The sequence below is a fragment of the Salvelinus namaycush genome, chromosome 5, assembly GCF_016432855.1.
Source record: "Salvelinus namaycush isolate Seneca chromosome 5, SaNama_1.0, whole genome shotgun sequence".
NCBI classification, from domain to species: domain Eukaryota; kingdom Metazoa; phylum Chordata; class Actinopteri; order Salmoniformes; family Salmonidae; genus Salvelinus; species Salvelinus namaycush.
Window position 1 is genome coordinate 65,218,387 of NC_052311.1, and position 24,442 is coordinate 65,242,828.

Sequence of the window (24,442 nt, forward strand, 5' to 3'; positions counted from 1 at the left end):
CATTGAAAAAAGTTGACAACAATACATTTTACACATGCAATAAGCTGCAATTGGGGCAATGTTATTGTTTTAAACACAGAGACACAACACCACGTGTTGACAACAACCATAATTTACCTGGCTAACAACCATAGTTTACCTGGCTCTGGCATCATCACCTGAGCACCCTGCTTGTAAAATGTCTGGTCCTACATTTTCACGTAGACCAAGCTGTGTGCTGTGGGGTTTCATTTGGGAAAACTGAACCGACATTAATCTGATTCATATCCGCAACACTCACCTGGGGGTGGCAGGAAAACGATGATAGCAGGCAGCCACAGGACTGCATCACCCGGTAAAACGCGGCCTGCTCAGCTCGAGCTGCTCACTGCGTCCCCTAGCGTCGCACATGATTGAAGAAAATAATCTGTGAGGGAAGCAAAATTCAACACAGCACCGGTCCTTTCCCCAAAAAACAGGAAGTGGGAGCGATATCGCATAGATTGAAAGCTCTTGCAGTAAGTTACTCCACTGTCTGGACAAGCTATATTGAAAGTCTGGCGGAGTCAGTAGTGTTAGTGTTTTTATTCAAAGAGAAATTCAACCAAATAGAAGATTGATGTCATTTGGTGGAACGCAAAACGGCGGGTGAGTTGAAAGAACGTTGCGTTATCACGGTGCATTTTACCGCAGACTTGCTCAACACTGACTGAGCAGCACAAAGCTAGCTAGTTAATTTGTAATGGCGGAGTGCTTGTAGCTAGCTACGTGAGGTATGCTTAGTAGCCAACGGTGTAGCTAGCTAGCTGTCGCTGCCCAGTTTAGAAAGTGGTTTGTTATGTAGCCAGCTAAGAGCGCCGTTGGGTGATACGTTTATTATTATTTTTAAATCGATGTGAGTTGGTTACCTAGCTATCTATTAGTTAGCTCGCTAACTGTTGTTTTGGTAAATTACAGTAGCTAACTACGTATGGTTGCTAGTAGCTAGTTAACTAACGTTAAGCACAGCGACGTGAACAAACTGTTGGATAACTAGCTAGCTAACGTTAGCAAGTCAACAACATTAATTCAATCCACAAAGTTAACATTAATTGTAACGTTAGATGGCAAAGACTAAACTAACTTGTTAGCTAGCTAACGTTAGCCTACGACCTCTGAACCCTGTAATTGATGTGGTCATTTAAGGTGCAACCTGCAGTTGCTACATCCATTTTTTTTTAAACTTATAAATAATGATTTCCTGATTGTAGTAATTTAGTTCTCCTAATTTCAGTTTGACAAAACAAGCAGGTACAGTGTAGAGAATCATTGTACCATCTAAACCGCTGTGAAATATATTTTCCATAACCAAAAATATTGTGTTTGAAGCTGGTGTATAAAACCAAATGTAAAAGACACAAAAACAAAACTTAAGAATGGGAAGCATAGAAATAGCCACATAAAAATGATATACTGCTTCTTAGATTTGCTTTCAAAGACAAATCTATAACTAACATACTTTTTTTGTGTAATTTCCCCCACAATTTTGTGATATTACGATCTTATCTCATCGCAACTCCCCAACGGACTCGGGAGAGGCGAAGGTCAAGTCATGTGTCCTCCGAAACATGACCCGCCAAACTGCGCTTCTTAACACCTGCTCGTTTAACCCGGAAGCCAGCCACACCAATGTGTTGGCGGAAACACTGTTCAACTGACAACTGAAGTCAGCCTGCAGGTGCCTGGCCCACCACAAGCAGTCGCTAGAGTGCGATGAGCCAAGTAAAGCCCCCGCGGCCAAACCCTCTAACTCTCTAACCCAGACGACGCTGGGACATTTTTGTGCCGCCCTATTGGACTCCAGGTCACGGCCGGTTGTGACACCGCCTGGGATGGAACCCCAGGCTGTAGTGACGCCGCAACACTGCGATGCAGTGCCTTAGACTGCTGCGCCACTCGGGAGGCATATAACTAACGTGAAATTGGTTGGTCACCCAAAACGTTTTGCTCAACTGACATACACCATCAGAACCCCAAATATATTTCTTTTTTTTATGACATGGGAGTAAAACAAAAAGTATATGTAAACAAACACTGTATAGCCTCAAATGGTTAAAACTATAATTGTTATATCATAGATGGTCAGTTTTTGCATCCATAGCTCTGTCCGAGAGTTGTTAGGCCTACGTTTCTCCAGCATCCATCCCTCCAGCTTTTTACAGAAACGGGTGGGGAGAGGCCTTGTGATTGCTGCTTTTGCACTGCCCTCCATTCTCTTTCTGCTTCTCCCATCCCTTCCACTTACCATTGCCCTCTTTCTCTCCCTCCCTATCTCCCCTGCCTTTCTCTTTCACTACCCCTCCCCCCTCTCTCTGTTCCCCCACCCCGCTCCCCTCTTTGTTCCTCAGTCGCCGTAGTAAATGGGACCAGCCGGGCCCAGGTCCTGGTTCAGACCAGATGGGGGAGGCGGAGGCGGCTCCTACAGGGGCTCTGGACGCTGCAGCTGCTGTGGCAGCTAAGATCAACGCCATGCTGGTAGCCAAGGGCAAGCTCAAGCCCTCCCAGATAGGACCATCTGGACCATTTGGACCCCCAGACAAGGTAAGGGTCAGGAAACCTCTTACACTGAAAACATTAGAAACGCTTTCAGTCTCTCACCTGTAATCTGGCTTCTCTCTGTCTTCGTTGTCTGTCCCTCTCTCGCCTCCAAATTCTGTAATCCCCTCGCTCTTAATCTCTCTCTTTTTTAGAGATATTGTTGTAAATGTTAGCACGCAGTACATAAAAATTAATCTTTGTCATCACCAGGTTGTGGGTGTAGGGAAGCCCCAGCCTCCTATGAAAGCGAAGGATGACCTGGTGGTGGCGGAGGTGGAGATCAACGACGTTCCTCTCCCCTGCCGGAACCTGTTGACCCGCGGACAGACACAGGACGAGGTCAGAGTCCATGACATCATTATGATCTTTAGACCCATTGATTGATCAATCTGGTCAACAGTCAAATTTACTGCTATGTTTACCCAGCTCTTTCTCTGTGTGACACGCACATGTACAGACTGGATCAGTGTCATGTAAACAAGTATGGGACAGAAAGTGTCTCACTTGAGGACAGTAAATGACCAGGTTCTTCTTCATCCTATTGTGTGAAGATCAGCAAAGTGAGCGGTGCTGCTGTGTCCACCAGGGGGCGATACATGGCAGCAGTGGAGAAGTACAAGGCTCCACAAGGGTGAGTCCTGCTTCACACCTTCTTTATTACCACACTGATCTACCAAGGCGGTTACTGGTATTTACTTTTCTCCATACATACAAGTGGATCTGTTGTCTGATTGCATCATACAACCAAGTCTTAGGCTACTGACCGACTGCTTCTCTCTCTGTCGTCAGGGACCGACCCCTCTATCTCCACGTCCAGGGCCAGACCAGGGAGCTTGTCGACAGTCAGTACACCTCTATTTACTCACCTAATTTGATTAAGATTATCACCATTTCTGAACATCAGGATCACCAGGGTCCTTCTTTCCTGAGTTTCTATGTTGTGACGATCCAATCTCCCTCTCCAGGAGCTGTGAACCGCATCAAGGAGATCATCACTAACGGAGTGGTGAAGGCGGCCACCTCCTACAGCGGAACCGGAGCCACAGTCCCAGTCTACCAGCAACACAAATCCCAGCCCCCCATCAACCACCATCACAGACCACACTTCCAGTCGGGGGTAAGCAGTGTTTTCCACAAGTACATAGTGGCCAGCCAAATAGAAAAAGTAGCCAGCTATTTTAATTTACTAAAAATGAATGAATTAGTTGTTTGGGGTATGGCCTAGGCTTATATATTCAGGACTATACTGTGTCCGCTACGTGGGGCGTTACCGCGTTCGTGCGCTACGTGGGGCGTTACCGCGTACGCGCGCTACGTGGGGCGTTACCGCGTACGCGCGCTACGTGGGGCATTACCGCGTCCGTCCGCTGCGTGGGGCGTGCAAATTCACTAGCATCATGCTCTCTCCTTCCTCTGTGTAAAGAAATTAGACTGCAACCAACCACAGTGCACACAAATTGTACCGGGAGGCGGGACAGACAGCACATTGCGTTTCCCTGTCATCGCTCGCTTTGTGACTGACGGGCACCTATTCTATCAATAGATCGCTAGAAGATGCATATCGTTCATTCTATCCAGAGGAGGCACGGCGGACTAGTGAATTGAAACGTTTAAATGAAAGTAGCCTAGTTAATAGGAAGTGGAAAAAGTAGGTGGCTGAAAATGAGTCTGTAACCGGCTGATTAGCTGATGGCCAGCACTAATAAGAAAACTGAGTTTGTGTGTGTGATTGTCGCTCAGTGTGTGTGTCAATGTTATTTTATGAGTGTCAATGTCATTGATGAATCTTGAAGACTCACATTCATATCCTTTCAGATGCACTATGTGCAGGAAAAGTTGTTTGTGGGTCTGGAGCATGCAATCCAGGGCTTCTCAGTGAAGGAGAGGGTGGAAGGGCCAGGCAGCTCCTACCTGCAGCACATCCAGGGTGAGACTGGGGCCAAGGTCTTCCTCAGGGGGAAGGGATCAGGCTGTCTGGAGCCCGCCTCTGGGCGAGAGGCCTTCGAACCGATGTACATCTACATCAGGTAAGTCTCATGGACTAGACTCGTGTTCATCTGTATCAACTCAGAGAGGGTCTTGAACTCATGTACATCTACATCAGGTAAATAGCAGTATTAATGGATAGTCTGGGGGAGTAAAGTCCATGTTCATTTGTATTAGCTCAGAGACACAGAGCTTAGACACCAGGCACACATTAACTCCTCTCTTCCCCAGTCATCCCAAACCAGAGGGCCTTGCTGCAGCTAAGACCCTGTGTGACAACCTGCTGCAGACGGTGAGTGTCTAATGGTTTACTGACTGGCACTCTGTTCTTTGTTCTCTGTACACTGCTCTACTTTCACTTAAACCCTGTTTCAAGCTGTCCCATGTGAAGTGCATTGTATTATGTAACTGAGCTCTGTTTGCCATGTGGATCTCTGACTGTTCTCTCTTCCCTCCAGGTTCATGCAGAGTATTCTGTCTTCCTCAACCAGATGAGTGTCATGATGCCTACTCCCGGTACAGACTCTCTGGCTTTCTTTCTCTTTTACAGCCTCTACAATGTGTCAACATGTACTGACATGTTCCTCTTCCTCTCCTCCTCCAGGCTTTATGCATCCCCCCATGGCCAACGGGATGCCCCCCCAGCCCCCTTACTACCCCCCAGCGGGGTACCAGCCCAGCTACCCCCTCCCTGTACCTCCCCCTCAGCCCATTCCTCCCCCCTACGCTGTCCCCCCTCCCATTCCCCCTGGGGTGCCTGCCGGTCTCCCCCCTCCCAACCGGTACGCCCTCCCCCCTGCACCTGTCAGTTTACCACAGGTAAGACTGGTCAATCAGATTTAGACTTGTATGGACCTGTAATACAGTACATTGAGACTATTACATCCGAGCTATGAACTAGTTGTAAAACTATTTATATAGCCCTTCGTACATCAGCTAATATCTCGAGTGCTGTACAGAAACCCAGCCTAAAACCCCAAACAGCAAGCAATGCAGGTGTAGAAGCACGGTGGCTAGGAAAAACTCCCTAGAAAGGCCAAAACCTAGGAAGAAACCTAGAGAGGAACCAGGCTATGAGGGGTGGCCAGTCCTCTTCTGGCTGTGCCGGGTGGAGATTATAACAGAACATGGCCGAGATGTTCAAATGTTCATAAATGACCAGCATGGTCAAATAATAATAATCACAGTAGTTGTCGAGGGTGCAGCAAGTCAGCACCTCAGGAGTAAATGTCAGTTGGCTTTTCATAGCCGATCATTAAGAGTATCTCTACCGCTCCTGCTGTCTCTAGAGAATTGAAAACAGCAGGTCTGGGACAGGTAGCACGTCCCGTGAACAGGTCAGGGTTCCATAGCCGCAGGCAGAACAGTTGAAACTGGAGCAGCAGCACGGCCAGGTGGACTGGGGACAGCAAGGAGTCATCATGCCAGGTCGTCCTGAGGCATGGTCCTAGGCCTCAGGTCCTCCGAGAGAATTAGAGAGAGCATACTTAAATTCACACAGGACACTGGATAAGACAGGAGAAGTACTCCAGATATAACAAACTGACCCTAGCCCCCCGACACATAAACTACTGGAGGCTGAGACAGGAGGGGTCAGGAGACACTGTGGCCCCATCCGATGATACCCCCGGACAGGGCCAAACAGGAAGGATATAAACCCACCCACTTTGCCAAAGCACAGCCCCCACACCACTAGAGGGATATCTTCAACCACCAACTTACCAGCCTGAGACAAGGCCGAGTATAGCCCACAAAGATCTCCGCCACGGCACAACCCAAGGGGGGGCGCCAACCCAGACAGGAAGATCACGTCAGTGACTCAACCCACTCAAGTGACGCACCCCTCCTAGGGACGGCATGAAAGAGCACCAGTAAGCCAGTGACTCAGCCCATGTAATAGGGTTAGAGGCAGAGAATCCCAGTGGAGAGAGGGGAACCGGCCAGGCAGAGACAGCAAGGGCGGTTCGTTGCTCCAGAGCCTTTCCGTTCACCTTCACACTCCTGGGCTTCACACTTGATAGGCTGTATATATGATGTATTCAACATGCATTGCATCCAAGTTGTTTATTTTGTCCCCAGACTCTCCCACCTTCTCCTTTCCCACCCGCTGCTCCAGTTCCGCCCAAAGCTCCGCCTCCCGTAGTCTCAGCCAATCCACCGCAGAAAAGACGCTTCACCGAGGAGGTGCCAGACGAGAGGGACAGCGGTCTGCTGGGATACCAGGTAATTTACCATTATTTTATTCTTCCACCTTATGTGCTGCCTTTGTCCAGTCTGTCCCTTCTGCCTCTGTTGTCTTCCTGTCTTTTCTTATCTTCTGTCCATGTATCTGATATCTGTTCCTCTTTCTGTTAGACTGAATTCATTATGATTCTCACTGTCTCTTGTCTGTAATTCTGTGAGTCCCTGTCTGCATTCTATAGGAAAGGTTTGCTTGAGTGAGTGAGATTGAATGGGTCTAAGTGTCTCTGTTCAGTGTCAACTTGTTTTTTCCCTAGTAGATCTTATGACGTTCATTGAAAAGCATTGTAACCATAGCTGTTATTATCTGAGTCCATGTATTATTGGATTTATAGAACTTTCAGATTATGGAGATTCTGAAGAGGTATTGTTGGATAATCATTAAATGTACTTCAATATATTGAAATTAGTGCAGGTACGATACCAGTAAGTATCATGGCAAGGAAACAAAACATGAAATGGATGAACTTTAGGAAAACGGCCCTAATGTTGGAAACAATCATCGTTACGTTGTCACCCAGAGTCATTTGATTTATTTTCCAAGCTATGACACATCATGTTTTGCATACAGCAGGTTTTTAAAGGACCAAAGAGTTTGGTCTGCTTCCTGTTTTAATTTTTGCCATGGAAACAATATCGCAATACTAGTGTCGTCACAGGCCGAATTTAAATGTGTCCTCTTGATTTAAAGATATCTTACTTTAATACATTCCTATTTTCGGGTTTTGTGCAATCACAGCATGCATAAACTTAAAATAATAGTTTTATTCTCAGCTGCTTAAATAAGGTGTAGTGAAAAGGAAAACGTTTTGGAATACTAACTTTGCAGTTCAGTTCCATTCAATAGTTTAGATAACTATATGCTTGTAGGCCTACTATTAATAATAGTGATTTAGGGGAGGATGTGTGCTAATGCGCCTGTGTTTTTTTGCTCATAGCATGGACCCATTCATATGACTAATTTAGGTGCAGGCTTCCCTGTGGGCAGCCCCGGCCCAGAGGCTTCAGGACCCCCGCCACCGAGTTCCTCCGGGCAGCCGAGGGAGAGGGACAGGTACGGGATGGGGGGCGACGAGTCGCTCTCCTTTAAAACAGTGTCCTTCATCCCAGATGCTGGACACACCGTGTGTGCAGGCTTGTGTTTGCTTGTGATTGATGTTGTGCAACACTGACTCCTCTCCTTCCCTCTATCCCTCTCTCTCTCCTTCCCTCCATCCCTCTCTCTCTCCTTCCCTCCTCCCTCTCTCCCTCTCTTTCTCTCCAGCAGTAGGCAGCTGATGCCTCCACCACCTATTCCGATGAACGGAGGCATGACACCCAAGATGGAGGAGAGGAGGCCGCTGCAAGGCCCCCTGGGTAAGGGCCCCACCCCATGTAACCCCCTGACCCCTCCCCATCCATGGCCTCTCAGCCATAAAGCACGCTGCCCACCCCCCCGGCCTCTTGGCTGTCAGTAGTCCGAGTCAAATAGCATTTTGCATGCAGACATGCTGTTCTCACAGGTGACAGAACAGGTTATAGCAGATTACATCAGACAGGCATAGTGTTCATCGATAAGTTCTGCTTTGAAAGTCAGTCAGTTCAGAATCAAGAACTGGGCAAAGCTTCGATCCCCCACTGCCTCAGGTAAATCTGTCGTTGATCCTAAGTCAACCCCTATCCCTAGGCACTGTGTAGGTCTGAGAGGATTTTATAGGTGTAAGCAATATGTAGACCATTACAATTGGCCTGTAGAAGAGTAAGGCTGATTTATTACCATAATAATAATTACCACCTGGCATCTCATGTGACATCTAGGAGGTGTCTAGGGATGGATTTCAGATTGGGAGTCCCCCTCTCTGTCTAGCTGGTGCTGTCCCCTCGCTGCCCGTCCCTTTCTGATGACGTCATCAGACAGGAGTGTCTGTGCCCGTGTGTGACTCCCTCACTAACAAGACTCTCTCTTTTTTGTGTTCTTTCTCTGTGTTTTTCTTCTCTTCCATGTCTCTCTGGGTGGGATGCCGGATGGGGGTGGGGCTCTTCTCCTGTGGCGCTGTCCTGCATCGTGATTGGACGGCCCTAACGCTGCCGCTCCCCACCGACCAATGACTGCCGCTGCTGACCCATACCCCTCTACCTAACTCACCCCTGCTGCCAAACACAATGCAATCTATTAACTTTCTCTCCCTATCTGTTGGTAAACAATTGACTTCCAACTGTTGTTTTTGAAACCTTTGTGCTGGTCTTTGGTTGTGTTCTTTCTCTCTCTGTGTGTATGTCTCCCCTCTCTCTCTCCTGCACCCCTCTCCTTTCTCCCTCATTCCTTCCTCTTTCTCCCACAGTTTTTCCATCTCTCTCAGATCCCTCAGTGAAGAGGATGAAGACGGGGCTCGTGGCGTACGCTGGTGACTCCTCGGACGAAGAGGAGGACCACTCCACCCCCAAAACATTGGGGGCAGGTAACCATGGTAACATCGCTGGGGCGACCCACTCCACCCCCACATCATCCTCGGGCTGGACTCTGGGGTACCGCTGCCCCCCTCCGCCTCCCCAACGTGCCAAAACACAGCAGGCACAGTCACAGCAGCCCATGCCCTTCTGGATGGCCCCATAACACAGGAGTATTAAACATACTCCCTCCCCTGACTCCTAGGGCCTTTTGGAGGGTTCCATAATGATGTTTTACACCCCAAACTGAGCCCCAGTCCCCCCTCTTCCCCTTTCCCCTGAACCATCACTCCTACCTGCTCCTCTACTTGATAGAATTTATTTTGTGATGACTTAGATTTCGTTAAAACAGTTTTGCCATGCGCTCAGCAGTAAAGCAGAGTCTGTAAAATGGACTAAACAGACCGGCTGGCTGATACAAAGAGAACAGACTCAACCGGCCAACCAGGCACAACCAGGAGACTGACGGACTGGATACATGGTGACAAGCAGCAAGATGCCCCAGACTTCCACACAGATTCAAGTGTACTCTGAACTCTGTATAGGAGAGACAGCTGAGGAACAGACACTAATGGAGGGTAATAGTGGCCTGTTTCTGGTTGATTTGGAATGTGTCCACTCCTGGTTTTACTAGTGTAGGAAAGCACTGAGGTAGAAGAGATTTCAATGCATTCTAAATGATTTCTTTGTTAAAAAATATATTTCCCCCATCCCCATTTTCTATTTTTGGTCCAAATCTTAATCAAATCTCCCTCTTCCTTCATTGAGTACAGATCATACAAACATGCTCGTTGGACTTTTAGAAAATGCAATTGACTCAACTGTTCTAATGCTTTTGTGGAATAAATTAGCATTATCTCTGTGTATGAGTTTATTTCAAGACTGGTTTGACATATCATGCAATAGAGAGAAAATGGGTGGTTTAACTGACTAGCAGGTGTGAATCTCCCATGGTCTTAAACAACCCACAATCTGAATCAACTGCCAAGAAATCATCTTTACCTGTTCTGTTATATCACACATTCCATGTTCTCAAAATATTACATGAGGACACCTGTTCAATTTCCATGTATTGGGTCAACAACACCAGTGTGTATAAAGAAGGGGACTGAGCCCAGTAGACTACATTAGTTCTGAAGAGACATTGTTTCAGAATGAGGGGTGTTGTAGATCTGCTGGTGTTGCTGTACTGTCTGTCTGGGACATGAGCTCAGGGGGAGAGTGGAGGGGACAGAGAAAGATATCACTGAACAGGGTCACAGTGAAGGAGGAAAGAGCAAGGAGAGTGATGCTGAATAGTTGACCACCCAGCCTTGCATCTGGACTGAGCAGAGGAACCTGGTGGTGGAGTAGAGAGTGGAGCTGAGTATCACTAATACTGAACTGCAGTAACACAAGAACAAGGTGACTGAACTGAAAAGACAACACAGGTAAAGTAAGACAGCTGTATCTAATGTGATTACTGTAATCAGCAGAGTAGTGGTGTGTTGAATTCTTCAACAGTTTCTTTGTATGATATTGTAGAATTGCAGGCCAGAGTGAGAGCCAGGTGGAGGAGCTGAAGACAGAATACAGGTAATGTAGAGATTAAAAAATACATTATGTGAAGAGGATTTGATTATATTTGGTCCAAATCAGACAAGGAACAGGTTCTCAAAATTGTTTCTATATTTGTAATTTCAGCTCAAGCAGCTACAGGTAGCCTACTGCTTGCTTACACACCCGTCTACATGTATGAACACACATGTCCATTGGGACCAGATACAGACACTGAGTCCAACATCACTAACAGGCTGCTCCAGTGTCTGGTGGCTTTGAGAGACTGACTGTGTTGATCTCTCTGTTTTTCCTCTGATGCAGGTGTCTTCAGTGCTCCAGTGAGAGGAGTACATGGACTTCGGTTTGTTCAAGAATGACCAGGGTATAATGTGGAATGGACAGTACAATAGTCACGGAAGGGGACAGTATCTCTCCAATTCTGGGACTCTAGAACTGGAGGAGGGGGACTTGGTCTACATGCGTCTCCCATCAGGCTAAACGATCTATGATGATTCAAATAAACACAGCTCCTTCAGTGGCTTCCTGCTCTTTCCTATGTGAGATGAACACCACAAAAGCTGTAATAAAAAGTCCAATCTGTTCTTATAACATTTCATGAAACATTGACGGTAAAATAAAATGACTTAACGGCTTCTGTTCTGTTGACGTTTGACTGTATTTACTATGATATAGATGAATGTTATTCAGCTCAGTAGTTTGGGTGGAAGGCAAAGGGTCAGCGTTGGGGGTTAGAGTGATAATGTATTTATTGTATGTAACTACAGACAGAATTAAATAACTGTCCAGATCCACAGTCAGTTTAACTGACAATTTCAAGCACTTCATTCTTTCTCTGCTTAATGACAACACTAGAAGCCCATTTAGCCTATTAAAGCTATACTGCTCCCATATTATTCTGCTACACCTATCCATCTACTAACTGACATACAGGCCAGATCAGTATCACCAAACACAGTAAGCAAACTTTAAAGGTACAATCCTGAGTTTGTGTCAGCCCAACAGCAGCCCAACCACTTGGTTTGGTGTAAAGCTTAGAGATGGGTCTAGTCGTGCTTGTAAACATTATTCCTAAAAAAAGTTTCAGAAGTTGTGCTTGTAGTGAAGAGATGCACTACATGGCAGTTTGGAACTCAGTAGGGAGTGTTGAAACTGAGGGCAGAGACTTTTTACGCGCTACACCCTTCAGCACTCGGCAGTCCCGTTCTGTCAGCTTGTGTGGCCTACCACTTTGCAGCTGAGCTGTTGTTGCTTCTAGACGTTTCCACTTCACAATAACAGCACTTACAGTTGACCGGGGCAGCTCTAGCAGTGCAGAAATTTGACAAACTGACTTGTTGGAAAGGTAGCATCCTATGACGGCGCCACGTTGAAAGCAGTTCTTTGTGTAGGTGAAGAATATAGATGACTGGGTAATTTGTACATGTTTAAGTTCCTCCCTGGTATATCCGGAGAGTTAACTTCCTTGCAATTGCTTGAATAAAATCTTAACATGAAAATGAGCTCTGCCTGATCCCTGGAACAAGTTTTTCTTCAACAGCATACACAGAGGACAGGTGTAGAAAAGCACTATGCCAGAGTGCGGGGGTTAAGGAGGTGACAGGAGTGTCAGGGAGGGAAACTAAATATGCCCCTCGTACACTCACACACACTCCACATCTTAATTCTGGTCTCAGGACTTTCCCTGGGGGGTGTGACCAAAGGTTATTATTAGTGTCCGTCTCAACTCCCTCTTCTCTCTCAATCTCCTGTATCCTTCTCATACTTCTCCTTCCCTATCTACTTTCTCCTTATCTGTCTGTCTCTTTGCTTCTCTGTTCTGTCTTCATCGGTTCATCTAATCTGTATTTTTCTCTCATCTTGTTTCATTCTTACTTCACTCTTACTTTTGTCTCTTCTCTGCCACTGTCTTTTTCTTTTTTCTGTTTTCTCTTCCCTCTGTTTACTTTGTCTGTTCTGTCTTCCTCTGCACTCCTTTTTGCTCTGTCATTAGTTTCTGTCTCCTCTCTTCTGTCATCTTTCCTTTTCCTGTTTCACTGTTTGTGGGCTTTATCCTTCTTCACTGTCTTCTTTACCTACCCTGTATCTTCCTCTCCCCTCTTTTTCCCTTATCTTCTTAATTCTCTCTCTCTCTGTTCTGAGTTATGGGGAAGACAGAGTTGTACTCTGTGTATAAGAGCTTTCTGGACTGTATCTGCCTCTGCCTCTGTGAGTACCCATCTGCATCTTCCCTCCTCTTCCTCCTTGTCTGCTTCTCTCTTACATTTTCTCCTTTCCTTTCCTTCTCTCTCCCATCCTCTCCTTTCCTTTCCTTCTCTCTCCCATCCTCTCCTTTCCTTTCCTTCTCTCTCCCATCCTCTCCCATCCTCTCCTTTCCTTTCCTTCTCTCTCCCATCCTCTCCTTTCCTTTCCTTCTCTCTCCCATCCTCTCCCATCCCCTCCTTTCCTCTGCTATGCACTGTTCATATGTTCACTGCCCTTTTCTTAGTGTTTGAATTCATTTAGTTGTGTTTTGTGAAGTTTGATACAGCGCAGTTTTATTCCTGGCAACTCTTCACTCTCTACCTGTGTTCTGCCTCTCTACCACAACTCAGAGAGAGAGATAGTCTGTGTGTGTGTTCATTCAGTCTGTAAGCCACCCTCTAAGTCAGGGAACGTTGCCCGCTCAGCACTCTCTCTCTTTCTCTCTCGCTCTCTCTTTCTCTCAGCACTCTTTCTCCTTGTGATGTTCTGATATTAATAACAGTCTTAGAATGTAGATGGAAATAGTCACAGAGCTGTTCCATGCAGGCCAGCCAGTCACTTGACATTTCTCATTTAGGCCCTTAACACCAGGACAGGACAGGGCGAGGGTTTAGGGCTCCACTCTACTGTATGTACAGATAACATAGTCCACTAGTGATGTAGTCCACTAGTGCATACTCTGTTTAAGTGCAGTTCACTTCACCAGTTACTTGCTCCAGGTGGCAGTCCCAAGTCATTACATTCATCAGGAATGGACTGTTTTCTTAAAGGGAGTTAGGAGGAGCCTGTGGAATTGGATAACATCATCGGGGGCTTGCAACACTAGTCCTCAGCTTACAAGCATTTTAGATTATTAAGCAGCTGTTATGTCAGCTGTGTGTGTGTTATTGAGAGGCTCAGTCCAACTATGCTGACGACTTTTGCCCTGTTGTCCCCTCCTCTAAACCCCTGACCCCTGACCTCTGACCCCTAGAGGAGCAGCAGTGAGGAGCCAGGGAAGAACGAGAAGGCCCCTGACGATGGTCACCTGGCCTACCAGAATGGAGACGTTCTACAAGAGAGGTGTAGGCTATGTTTACCTTCTCATCTACTAGTCACTCCCTCTATCTCTCCCACTATCCTCTAGTCTTCACATATTGAAAAGACAGGATAGGTGAATGTTTTCGAGCCCTCTCAGAAAGAGACTCCTCTACTTCCCAGTCTTTAATTGAATCCCCATGCCTCCATCTCTTCGTCTTCCCCATCAGATGAGGTTATCAGTCTGTTGGGAGAGGGCACCTTTGGGAAGGTGGTGAGGTGTGTGGACCGGCGCAGGTATGAGAGGCATTTATAAAATACGCATGGACACTCGTAGAGCATCAGGTGGAGCGTGTGCTGGTTGTTAGCTAGCTATTCTCTCTGTCTCTCTCAGGGCTGGGGCACGTGTAGCTCTGAAGATCATTAAGAACATGGAGAAGTACAGACAAGCTGCTAAACTGGAGATCAATGTCCTGGAGAAAATCAACGAGAAAGACCCACACAACAAACAGTAAGGAGTCTGATGAACCAGTAGAAAGTTTGAGAAGTTGTTTCCCTCACCTTCTGTGGCTTTCTCTTTACTTCTCATTTCTTTCTTCCCGCCCCCCCCCTTCTCTCTATCTGTCTGTCTCTCGCTCTCTCTCAGTCAATGTGTTCAGATGCTGGACTGGTTTGACTACCATGGTCATGTGTGTATCTCTATGGAGCTGCTAGCCCTCAGCACTTTTGACTTCCTGAAGGAGAACAACTTCCTGCCATACTGTATGGATCACATCCGCCAGATGGCCTACCAGATCTGCTTCGCCGTCAACTGTGAGTGTGTCACACTGATCTCTGTAATTGCAAACAAAGGTTTCTGTACCAAATATTAAGTTCTGCTTTTCTGATGTATCAAATACTTATGTCATGCAATAAAATGCAAATTAATTACTTAAAAATCAAACAATGTGATTTTCTGGATTTTTGTTTTAGATTCCGTCTCTCACAGTTGAAGTGTACCTATGATATAAATTACAGACCTCTACATGCTTTGTAAGTAGGAAAACCTGCAAAATCGGCAGTGTATCAAATACTTGTTCTCCCCACTGTATATGTATGCCCATATGCATGCTGGTAGCTCTCCAGAACCAGTGTTGGTGATGACTACTTCCATAGACGATGACATTACTTACCAGGGATTGTTTGGTGTCTGGTAATGGTCTCTTTGACCAGAAGAGGGCGCTGGTTCATTGATGTAGCTCAGTCTACTAGCCTGAATCTTAACTCTGGGCCTCAAAGCCAGTTCCACTGCTTTTTTCATTGTTCCCCTCTAATCAGAGACTGATTTAGAGCAATTCATTATAAGGTAAAACATAAAAGCAGCAGGCTCCGGACCTCGTAGGGTCAGAGTTGAATACCGCTGGTCTACTACATACTGTGGAGGAACTCCTATGGGCAGCAAGTGCAACGCTGGGCAGTGTCACCTTGGCTGTCCAGGTATTATCATGATGGATGCATGGTTTATCTGTTTCCCTCTGCAGTTCTCCATATCAACAAGCTGACCCACACTGACCTCAAACCTGAGAACATCCTGTTTGTCAACTCTGACTACACCATCACTTACAACGCTGAGAAGGTGAGGGGGGGGGGAGGGCTTTATCCTTCCTTCTTCACTCTCTTCTTTACCTACGCTGTATCTGGGGGTTTCTCCTTTGGGCAAAAGACCGTCCTCTGTCCTCTCTCCTCCGTCCTCTCTCATCTGGGACCCGGAAACCGATAAGGGGTCGAGGAGTGTGTCAATTTATTAGTAGGCAAACGGAAGAGTGTCGTCCCCTCCTCGATAGCCACTTTTCATTGAGGACACTCATGTCTACAGTATCCTACTGCAGAAGTTTTGACATCTGCCACACCCCATTTGAAATATACCACACCCCATTTGAAATATACCACACCCCCTTTGAAATATACCACACCCCATTTTAAATATACCACACCCCCTTTGAAATATACCACACCCCATTTTAAATATATCACACCCCATTTGAAATATACCACACCCCATTTGAATCAGATTTGGTTTTGTCAGAGGAGAAAAACATGCACACTTTAAAAACAATATGCTACGTATTGTTTTAACCATAAAACGTTTTGCATCTTAATTTGTTTTGATCACTTTAAAAATGTATTTTGGGATTCACCCCTGTAAACGTAATATACCTGATGAGTGGAGAAGGAACGTCTCATTTCAACCAAGCACATTTTCCTCCACGGTCACTCTCCATGCCGATTAACCTAGATTCACTTTTACCTTTTTCAAAATGAGGCGAGAGAGGACGGAGGATAGAGGACGGAGGATAGAGGGCGGAGGATAGAGGGCGGAGGAGAGAGGGCGGAGGATAGAGGGCGGAGGATAGAGGGCGGAGGATAGAGGACGGAGGATAGAGGACGGAGGATAGAGGGCGGAGGATAGAGGGCGGAGGATAGAGGACGGAGGATAGAGGGCGAAGGATAGAGGACGGAGGAGAGAGGACGGAGGAGAGGGGACCGAGGAGAGAGAACGGAGGAGAGTGGGCGGAGGATAGAGGACGGAGGATAGAGGGCGGAGGATAGAGGGCGGAGGAGAGTGTGCGGAGGATAGAGGACGGAGGAGAGAGGACGGAGGAGAGAGGACGGAGGAGAGAGGACGGAGGAGAGAGGACGGAGGATAGAGGGTGGAGGATAGAGGACGGAGGATAGAGGGCGGAGGAGAGAGGACCGAGGAGGGAGGACGGAGGAGAGTGGGCGGAGGATAGAGGACGGAGGATAGAGGGCGGAGGAGAGTGGGCGGAGGATAGAGGGTCGGAGGATAGAGGGCGGAGGAGAGAGGACGGAGGATAGTCATCTTCTTTCTCCCCCCCTCTCTCTCTCTCTGTCCCCCCCACCACTATTTCTCTCGCTCTCTCAGAAGCGGGATGAGAGGAAAGTGAAGGATACAACAGTAAGGCTGGTGGTTTTTGGCAGTGCCACGTTTGACCACGAACACCACAGCACCATCATATCTACACACCACTACCGTGCTCCTGAAGTTATTCTGGGTAACATACAGACATCACACTCACACACTCTAATCTTGGACTATTGGCTAGCTGAACATTTGTTACTGTTCCAACTCAGAGCTGGGCTGGAGTCATCTGTGTGATGTCTGGAGTATCGGCTGCATCCTGTTTGAGTACTATGAAGGCTTCACCCTATATCAGGTACTGTGTGTTTGTGTGTGGACGTGTTTAACTATACTTGTGGGGACCAGAAGTCCCTACAAGAATAGTAAACAAATAAAAATTTGACCAACTGGGGACATTTTGTTAGTCCCCACAAGGTCAAATGCTATTTCTCAGGGGTTTAGGGTTAGGGTTAGGGTTAGGAGTTAGGGTTAGTTTTAGGGTTATGAGCTAGGGTTAGGATTAAGGTTAGTGTTAAGGTTAGGTTTTGGGGTTAGTGTAAGGGTTAGAGTTACGGTTAAGGGTTAGGAGTTAGGGAAAACAGGATGTTGAATGGGACTGAATTGTGTGTCCCCACAATGTTAGTTACAAAAGACTGTGTGTGTGTTTGTTGTTTGTGTGATACAAGTGAAAGTGAACCAAGTTGGGAGTTCATAGCTTCTGCTGACCAGTGTTTGTGTTTGTCTCAGACCCATGACAACCAGGAGCACCTGGCCATGATGGAGAGAGTACGGGGACCTCTCCCCTCTACGATGATCTGCAAGACCAGGTAACACATGATGACAGTTACACACACACACATACACACTCCTCATAGACACACATACACACTCCTTATAGACACACATACACACTCCTCACAGACACACATAGTATACACTTTGTCTGATTTGCCCTTTCAGGAAGCAGAAGTATTTTCACTGCAGGCGTCTGGACTGGAACGATAGCTCCAAGGCAGGACGATACGTCAAAGACCACATTAAACCTCTATGGGTAAGTTACCCCTGAGATAAAGACGCTCTAACCTGAGACTGGACTGGTAAAGCCTTAGATACTTGACACCTAAAGACACCAGTCTCAACGTCAACAGTGAGGAGGCGACTCCGGGATGCTGGCCTTCTAGGCAGAGTTCCTCTGACCAGTGTCTGTGTTTTTTTGCCCATCTTAATCTTTTATTTTTATTGGCCAGTCTGAGATATGTTTTTTTCTTTGCAACTCTGCCTAGAAGGCCAGCATTCCAGAGTCACCTCTTCACTGTTGATGTTGAGACTGGTGTTTTGTGGGTACTATTTAATTAATCTGCCAGTTGAGGACTTGTGAGGCATTTGTTTCTCAAACTAGGCACTCTAATGTACTTGTCCTCTTGCTCAGTTGTGCACCGGGGCCTCCCACTCCTCTTTCTATTCTGGTTAGAGCCAGTTTGTGCTGTTCTGTGAAGGGAGTAGTACACAGCATTGTACAAGATCTTCAGTTTCTTGGCAATTTCTCGCATGGAATAGCCTTCATTTCTCAGAACAATAGACTGACGAGTTTCAAAAGAAAGGTCTTTGTTTCTGGCCATTTTGAGGCTGATGCTGCTGATGCTCCAGATACTCAACTGGTCAGTTTTATTGCTTCTTTAATCAGCACTACAATTTTCAGCTGTGTTAACATAATTGCAAAAGGGTTTTCTAATGATCAAGTAGCCTTTTAAAATGATAAACTTGGATTAGCTAACACAACGTGCCATTGGAACACAAGAGTGATAGTTGCTGATATTGGGCCTCTGTACGTCTATGTAGATATTCCATCAAAAATCAGCCTGTCACGACTTCCGCCGAAGTTGGTGCCTCTCCTTGTTCGGGTGGCGTTCGGTGGTCGACGTCACCGGCTTTCTAGCCGCCACCAATCTACATTTCTTTTTCCATTTGTTTTGTCTTGATTGTACACACCTGGTTTCCATTACGTTATAATTTATTCCCTATTTAACCCTCTGGTTCCCACATGGTTTTGTGCGTGTTTGTTCTTTGTTAAGTAGTCACTCTGTTGTGTCGAGCTGGAATATTTTTCCCTGTATGGAATTTGTTTGTGATTTTCCGAGTAAAGTACGTTGTTACTCAGTTCTGTGTCCTGCGCCTAACTCCGTCCTACCTGCTGCACACAGACTCTTGACACAGCCGTGTCCAGCTACAATAGTCATTTACAACGTTAACAATGTCAACACTGTATTTCTGATCAATTTGATGTTATTTTAATGGACAAAAAATGTGCTTTTCTTTCAAAAACAAGGACATTTCTAAGTGACCCCAAACTTTTGAATGGTAGTGTAGATGCCTTAGATACTTGACACCTGAAGATACCCTCTAACCTGAGACTGTACATAGATACCTTGGATAACTTCAGAGAAAAGACGTCCTTATTGATGTCTTTGTGATAACTGAACCCCTCCTCCCTCTCTCTCTCTCTCTCTCTCTCTCTCTCTCTCTCTCTCTCTCTCTCTCTCTCTCTCTCTCTCTCTCTCTCTCTCTCTCTCTCTCTCTCTCTCTCTCTCTCTCTCTCTCTCTCTCTCTCTCTCTCTCTCTCTCTCTCTCTCTCTCTCTCTCTCTCTCTCTCTCTCTCTCTCTCTCTCTCTCCCTCCCTCCCTCCCTCCCTCCCTCCCTCTCTCTTTCTCTCTCTCTCTCTCTGTCTCTCTCTCTCTCTCTCTCTCTCTCTCTCTCTCTCTCTCTCCCTCTCTCTTTCTCTCTCTCTCTCTTTCTCTCTCTCTATTTCAGAGATACCGGTTATCAGAAGCTAAGGAGCATCATCAGTTCTTTGACCTGTTGGAGAAGATGCTGGAGTACGAGCCCTCCAAACGCCTCTCTCTCTCCTCCGCCCTCTGCCATACCTTCTTCCTACCACTCCGTAGGGGCAGCAAGGCCTGGGAGAGCACCCGGAACATCTGCCGATGACCCCTGACCTTTAACCCTTGACATGGATGCAAGGAAGGACAGCCCGACCATGTCATACAACGTGCCGTTGTAATGTGTCAGGAAGTCGTGCTTTGTGACAAATTGGTGTCCGGAATCCCTGTGCATTATGAGGGAAATAGGATAATCTGACCTCAGTGTCTGGGGCAAATGTATCCTTCTCCACCTTTAACATAAAAAATGGAATGGAGAGAGAGTCTGTCACTTCCCTTTAGGGTTTGATTCAGTGGAGGCTGCTGAGGGGAGGACAGGCTCATAATAATGGCTGGAACGGATTGAATGGAATGGCATCAAACCAGGTGTTTGATGTATTTGATACCATTCCACTCATTTCGCTCCAGCCATTACCAAGAGTCCGTCCTCCCTAATTAAGGTGCAACCAATCTCCTGTGGTTTGATTGGCAGTCTCCTTATGCTGACAGTTTGATTGGCAGTGAAACATACATTATGTATGTAGAGCACACTGTTTTAACTGCAGCATAACATTACACACACACACACACACACACACACACACACACACACACACACACACACACACACACACACACACACACACACACACACACACACACACACACACACACACACACACACACACACACACACAACGGTTTATTTATGGTGCTATAATAATATGAACCCTTCTACTGATATATATCCTACTAGCTGAATCACACCAACACACCACCCTGTGCACCATTTGGACCCTGGCCTCAGAATTTGATTGAGTGCAAGCTTAGTAGGGAGCATGGTCATAAGGCTATATTTATTTTATTTAACCAGGTAGGCTAGTTGAGAACAAGTTCTCATTTACAACTGCGACCTGGCCAAGATAAAGCATAGCAGTGTGAACAGACAACAACACAGAGTTACACATGGAGTAAACAATAAACAAGTCAATAACACAGTAGGAAAAAAACAAAATTAGTCTATATACATTGTGTGCAAAAGGCATGAGGTAGGCAATAAATAGGCCATAGGAGCGAATAATTACAATTTAGCAGATTAACACTGGAGTGATAAATTATCAGATGATCATGTGCAAGTAGAGATACAGGAGTGCAAAAGAGCTATATACTGTAGGTATGTGAGAGAGGGAGCGAGAGAGAGGAAGAGCGAGAGATGTAGGGAGAGAGAGAGAGAGAGAGAGAGAGGAAGAGAAAGGGAGCGAGAGAGAGAGAGAGAGAAGAGATAGTCTTGACGAGTTTTCTTTCTCCAGCCTTGGCAGTGCTGAGAGGTGGCTTTAAGGCAGTGTGTTGGTGTCTGTCTGTATGAGACCCTTCTTCCAGAATGGTGTGAGTTACTTGTAGGGCTGTTGCGGTGATCCGAATGTGTGTGAGTGTGTGTGTGTGTGTGTGTGTGTGTGTGTGTGTGTGTGTGTGTGTGTGTGTGTGTGTGTGTGTGTGTGTGTGTGTGTGTGAGAGTGTGTGTGTTTTCCCTTTTATTGGCAGTGCTGAATGTAAGCTCAGTCTGAAAGTCAACGTACGGTGTTAATGTGTGTAAATCAGGTCTAACATTAAAGTTGAGTGAGACCTCACCGGTCTATATCTGAGTGTAGAGAGAGACACTGACGGAGGAAGTGTGTGTGAGTCAGCGTGTGTGTGAGTCAGCGTGTGTGTGTGACCGATTATTAGTTGCATGTTTTGGACAGTCTTCTTTATTCTCATGTGTTTTGAGTGTGTGAAGCTCACAGGGGAAGCACATGTGTGTTTCCCATGTCTCTGTGTGTCTTGTCAGTGAGAGCAGTCTCAGACTGAGTCATGGTAATTCACACACACTAACATTAGACAGCCCTGTTATTGTACTGGTCTGAAAGGAATGACCTTAGTACATCCCTGACCTGTGTGTGTGTATCAGAGAGAAAGAGGGAGAAACAGAGGGTGTGTGTGTGTGTGTGTGTGTGTGTGTGTGTGTGTGTGTGTGTGTGTGTGTGTGTGTGTGTGTGTGTGTGTGTGTGTGTGTGTGTGTGTGTGTGTGTGTGTGTGTGTGTGTGTGTGTGTGTGTGTGTGTGTTCTAGTCAGGCTGGCTGCCCTTCACATGCTGGACACTGATCCACAGTGGAATCCCTTAAGAAGCTCAGACAGCAGTGATTCTGGAAGCTCCAACACACATACACCACAGGAGGTTGGTGGTACCTTAATTGGGGAGGACAGGCTCGTGGTAATGGCTGGAGCGGAATACGGGGAATGGTTTCAAATACATTAAACACATTGTTTCCATTTGTTTGATGCCATTCCATTTGTCTGTTCCAGCGATTATTATGAGCCGTCCTCCCCTCAGCAGCCTCCACTGACATACACACTTTACACCCTGCTAACCGTCCACCTTCCTCCTGGCTATAAATGGACTCACTACCACTCCTGACCTACTGGACTCCTTAATGTCTTGCTGTCCCATGTGTCCCTGTACTCTGTCTTACACCCCCAGTCCTCCCACCCCCCCAGTCCCCCTCCCCCCCCAAAATAAAAATCTTTGCATAAGGATCTGTGACAGAGGGGCTGTGGGCTCTCTCCTCCATCTCGTTAAGGAATTAATGGTGTCCTCATCTGTCACAAACCAAGGCCCAGGGGGTTGGAGGTGAAGAGGGGGAGGGGAGAGGGGAGGGGGGGGGGGTGAGGGGTGAGGGGGGGGGGGGAGGGGGGAGGGGAGAGGGGGAGGTTGGATTGACTTTGGGAGATGGCGAACCTTGGGAGCCCCACACACACACACTCTCTCCCTCCATCCCCCATGTCCTGCCAAATATGTCCTGGCTGAGCTTGAACTGTACAGATCTACTATCTTAATTTCATCACTATGTTGTTGCAGAGAATCTTCCTGCGCAGCAGGAAACAGGAAATGCAAACTTGTAGTGTGTTCAAGGTTTAAAAAGGCTTCTAAAGTTTGTAATTCCCACTTAAATATGTCGGATTTGATTTGATCTAATGACCGATGTATTAATACCTACAAAATTGTCCATTAATTATAATCCACATAATAATTCACATTTCCTGTTGCTGCAGGATCATTTTCCTGCTGTGAGAAACTGGTCAAATTAAGATATCTGTAGCAATTCCTGATGTAGCAGGAGAAGATGAATGGACACCAAGCCAAAGGGAACAGCTGACCACCTGATGTCCTTCTCAGGGTTCTATCAGAGCTTTATGTCTCCTTTCTTTGTGTTTTTAGTTTGTGTAATGTTATAGACACACACACACACGCACGCACGCACGCACAGACACACACACACACACACACACACACACACACACACACACACACACACACACACACACACACACACACACACACACACACACACACACACACACACACACACACACACACACACACACACACACACACACACACGTGTGCATTCCTGTCATATATCCTAGCATGCCTGGCACTAGCCACACGGCTAGTAAACCAGACTCTCTGTGTCCTGACAGCTGCTCTTTCTGTCTGTCTCACAACAGACCTGAGATAAACAGGGGTCATATCTCTTCTTTCACTGCTCTCTACTCCCTCACCATCCCATCCCTCCATCCCTTCATCCCTCCCATACCTCCATCCCCATCCTTCCATCTCTCTATCCCTCCCATCCCTCCATTCCTCCATTCCCATCCCTCCATCCCCCATCCCTCCATCCATCCCTCCATCCCTCCATCCCTGACACCCCTCCATACTTCCATCCCTCCATCCCTCCATCCCTCTATCCCTCCCATCCCTCCATCCCTCCATCCCCATCCATCCCTCCCATACCTCCATCCCCCATCCCTCCATCCATACATCCATCCCTCCATCCCTCCCATACCTCCATCCCTCCCATCCCTCCCTCCCTCCATCCCTCCATCCCTCCATCCCTCCCTCCCCTCCCTTCATCCCTCCCATATCTCCATCCCTCCATCCTCCCATCCCTCCATCCCTCCCATACCTCCATCCCTCCATCCATCCATCCATCCCTCCATCCATCCATACCTCCATCCCTCCATCTCTCCCATACCTCCATCCCTCCCATCCCTCCCTCCATCCATCCCTCCCATCCCTTCATCCCTCCCATATCGCCATCCCTCCATCCTCCCATCCCTCCATCCCTCCCATCCCTCCATCCCTCCATCCATCCATATCTCCATCCCTCACATACCTCCATAACTCCATTCCTCCCATACCTCCATCCCTCCATCCCTCCATCCCCCATTCCTCCATCCGTACCTCCATCCCTCCCATCCCTCCATCCCTCCCATACCTCCATCCATACCTCCATCCCTCCCATACCTCCATCCCTCCATCCATCCCTCCCATCCCTTCATCCCTCCCATATCGCCATCCCTCCATCCTCCCATCCCTCCATCCCTCCCATACCTCCATCCCTCCATCCATCCATACCTCCATCCATCCATACCTCCATCCCTCCCATACCTCCATAACTCCATCCCTCCCATACCTCCATCCCTCCATCCCCCATTTCTCCATCCGTACCTCCATCCCTCCATCCCTCCCATACCTCCATCCATATCTCCATCCCTCCCA

The 24,442-nt window shown here is 47.0% G+C and overlaps 2 protein-coding genes across 7 annotated transcripts; both read left to right on the forward strand.

Moving 5' to 3' along the window:
* Positions 1 to 436: 436 nt before the first annotated feature.
* LOC120048747 (KH homology domain-containing protein 4-like) lies at positions 437 to 10,074 on the forward strand. 6 transcript variants are annotated; one of them, XM_038994934.1, is made up of 14 exons: positions 437 to 627; positions 2,367 to 2,559; positions 2,767 to 2,895; positions 3,108 to 3,187; positions 3,346 to 3,398; positions 3,522 to 3,673; positions 4,372 to 4,583; positions 4,774 to 4,834; positions 5,001 to 5,058; positions 5,147 to 5,361; positions 6,622 to 6,765; positions 7,722 to 7,837; positions 8,048 to 8,139; positions 9,105 to 10,074. In XM_038994934.1, exons 1-14 carry the CDS (start codon positions 599 to 601, stop codon positions 9,374 to 9,376), a joined length of 1,806 nt encoding a protein of 601 aa, XP_038850862.1. In that variant the 5' UTR covers positions 437 to 598; the 3' UTR covers positions 9,377 to 10,074. The 6 variants fall into 6 exon arrangements, with proteins under 6 accessions (XP_038850862.1, XP_038850864.1, XP_038850863.1 ...); XM_038994936.1 differs by having other exon boundaries at positions 9,123 to 10,074; XM_038994935.1 differs by having other exon boundaries at positions 8,051 to 8,139.
* Positions 9,689 to 19,912, forward strand: LOC120047272 (dual specificity protein kinase CLK2-like). The gene is made up of 12 exons (XM_038992800.1): positions 9,689 to 9,788; positions 11,071 to 11,087; positions 13,985 to 14,075; positions 14,259 to 14,325; positions 14,423 to 14,539; positions 14,675 to 14,841; positions 15,549 to 15,643; positions 16,952 to 17,081; positions 17,161 to 17,243; positions 17,675 to 17,754; positions 17,888 to 17,978; positions 19,736 to 19,912. The coding sequence occupies exons 1-12, from the start codon at positions 9,689 to 9,691 to the stop codon at positions 19,910 to 19,912; spliced, it is 1,215 nt and encodes a 404-aa protein (XP_038848728.1).
* Positions 19,913 to 24,442: the final 4,530 nt, after the last annotated feature.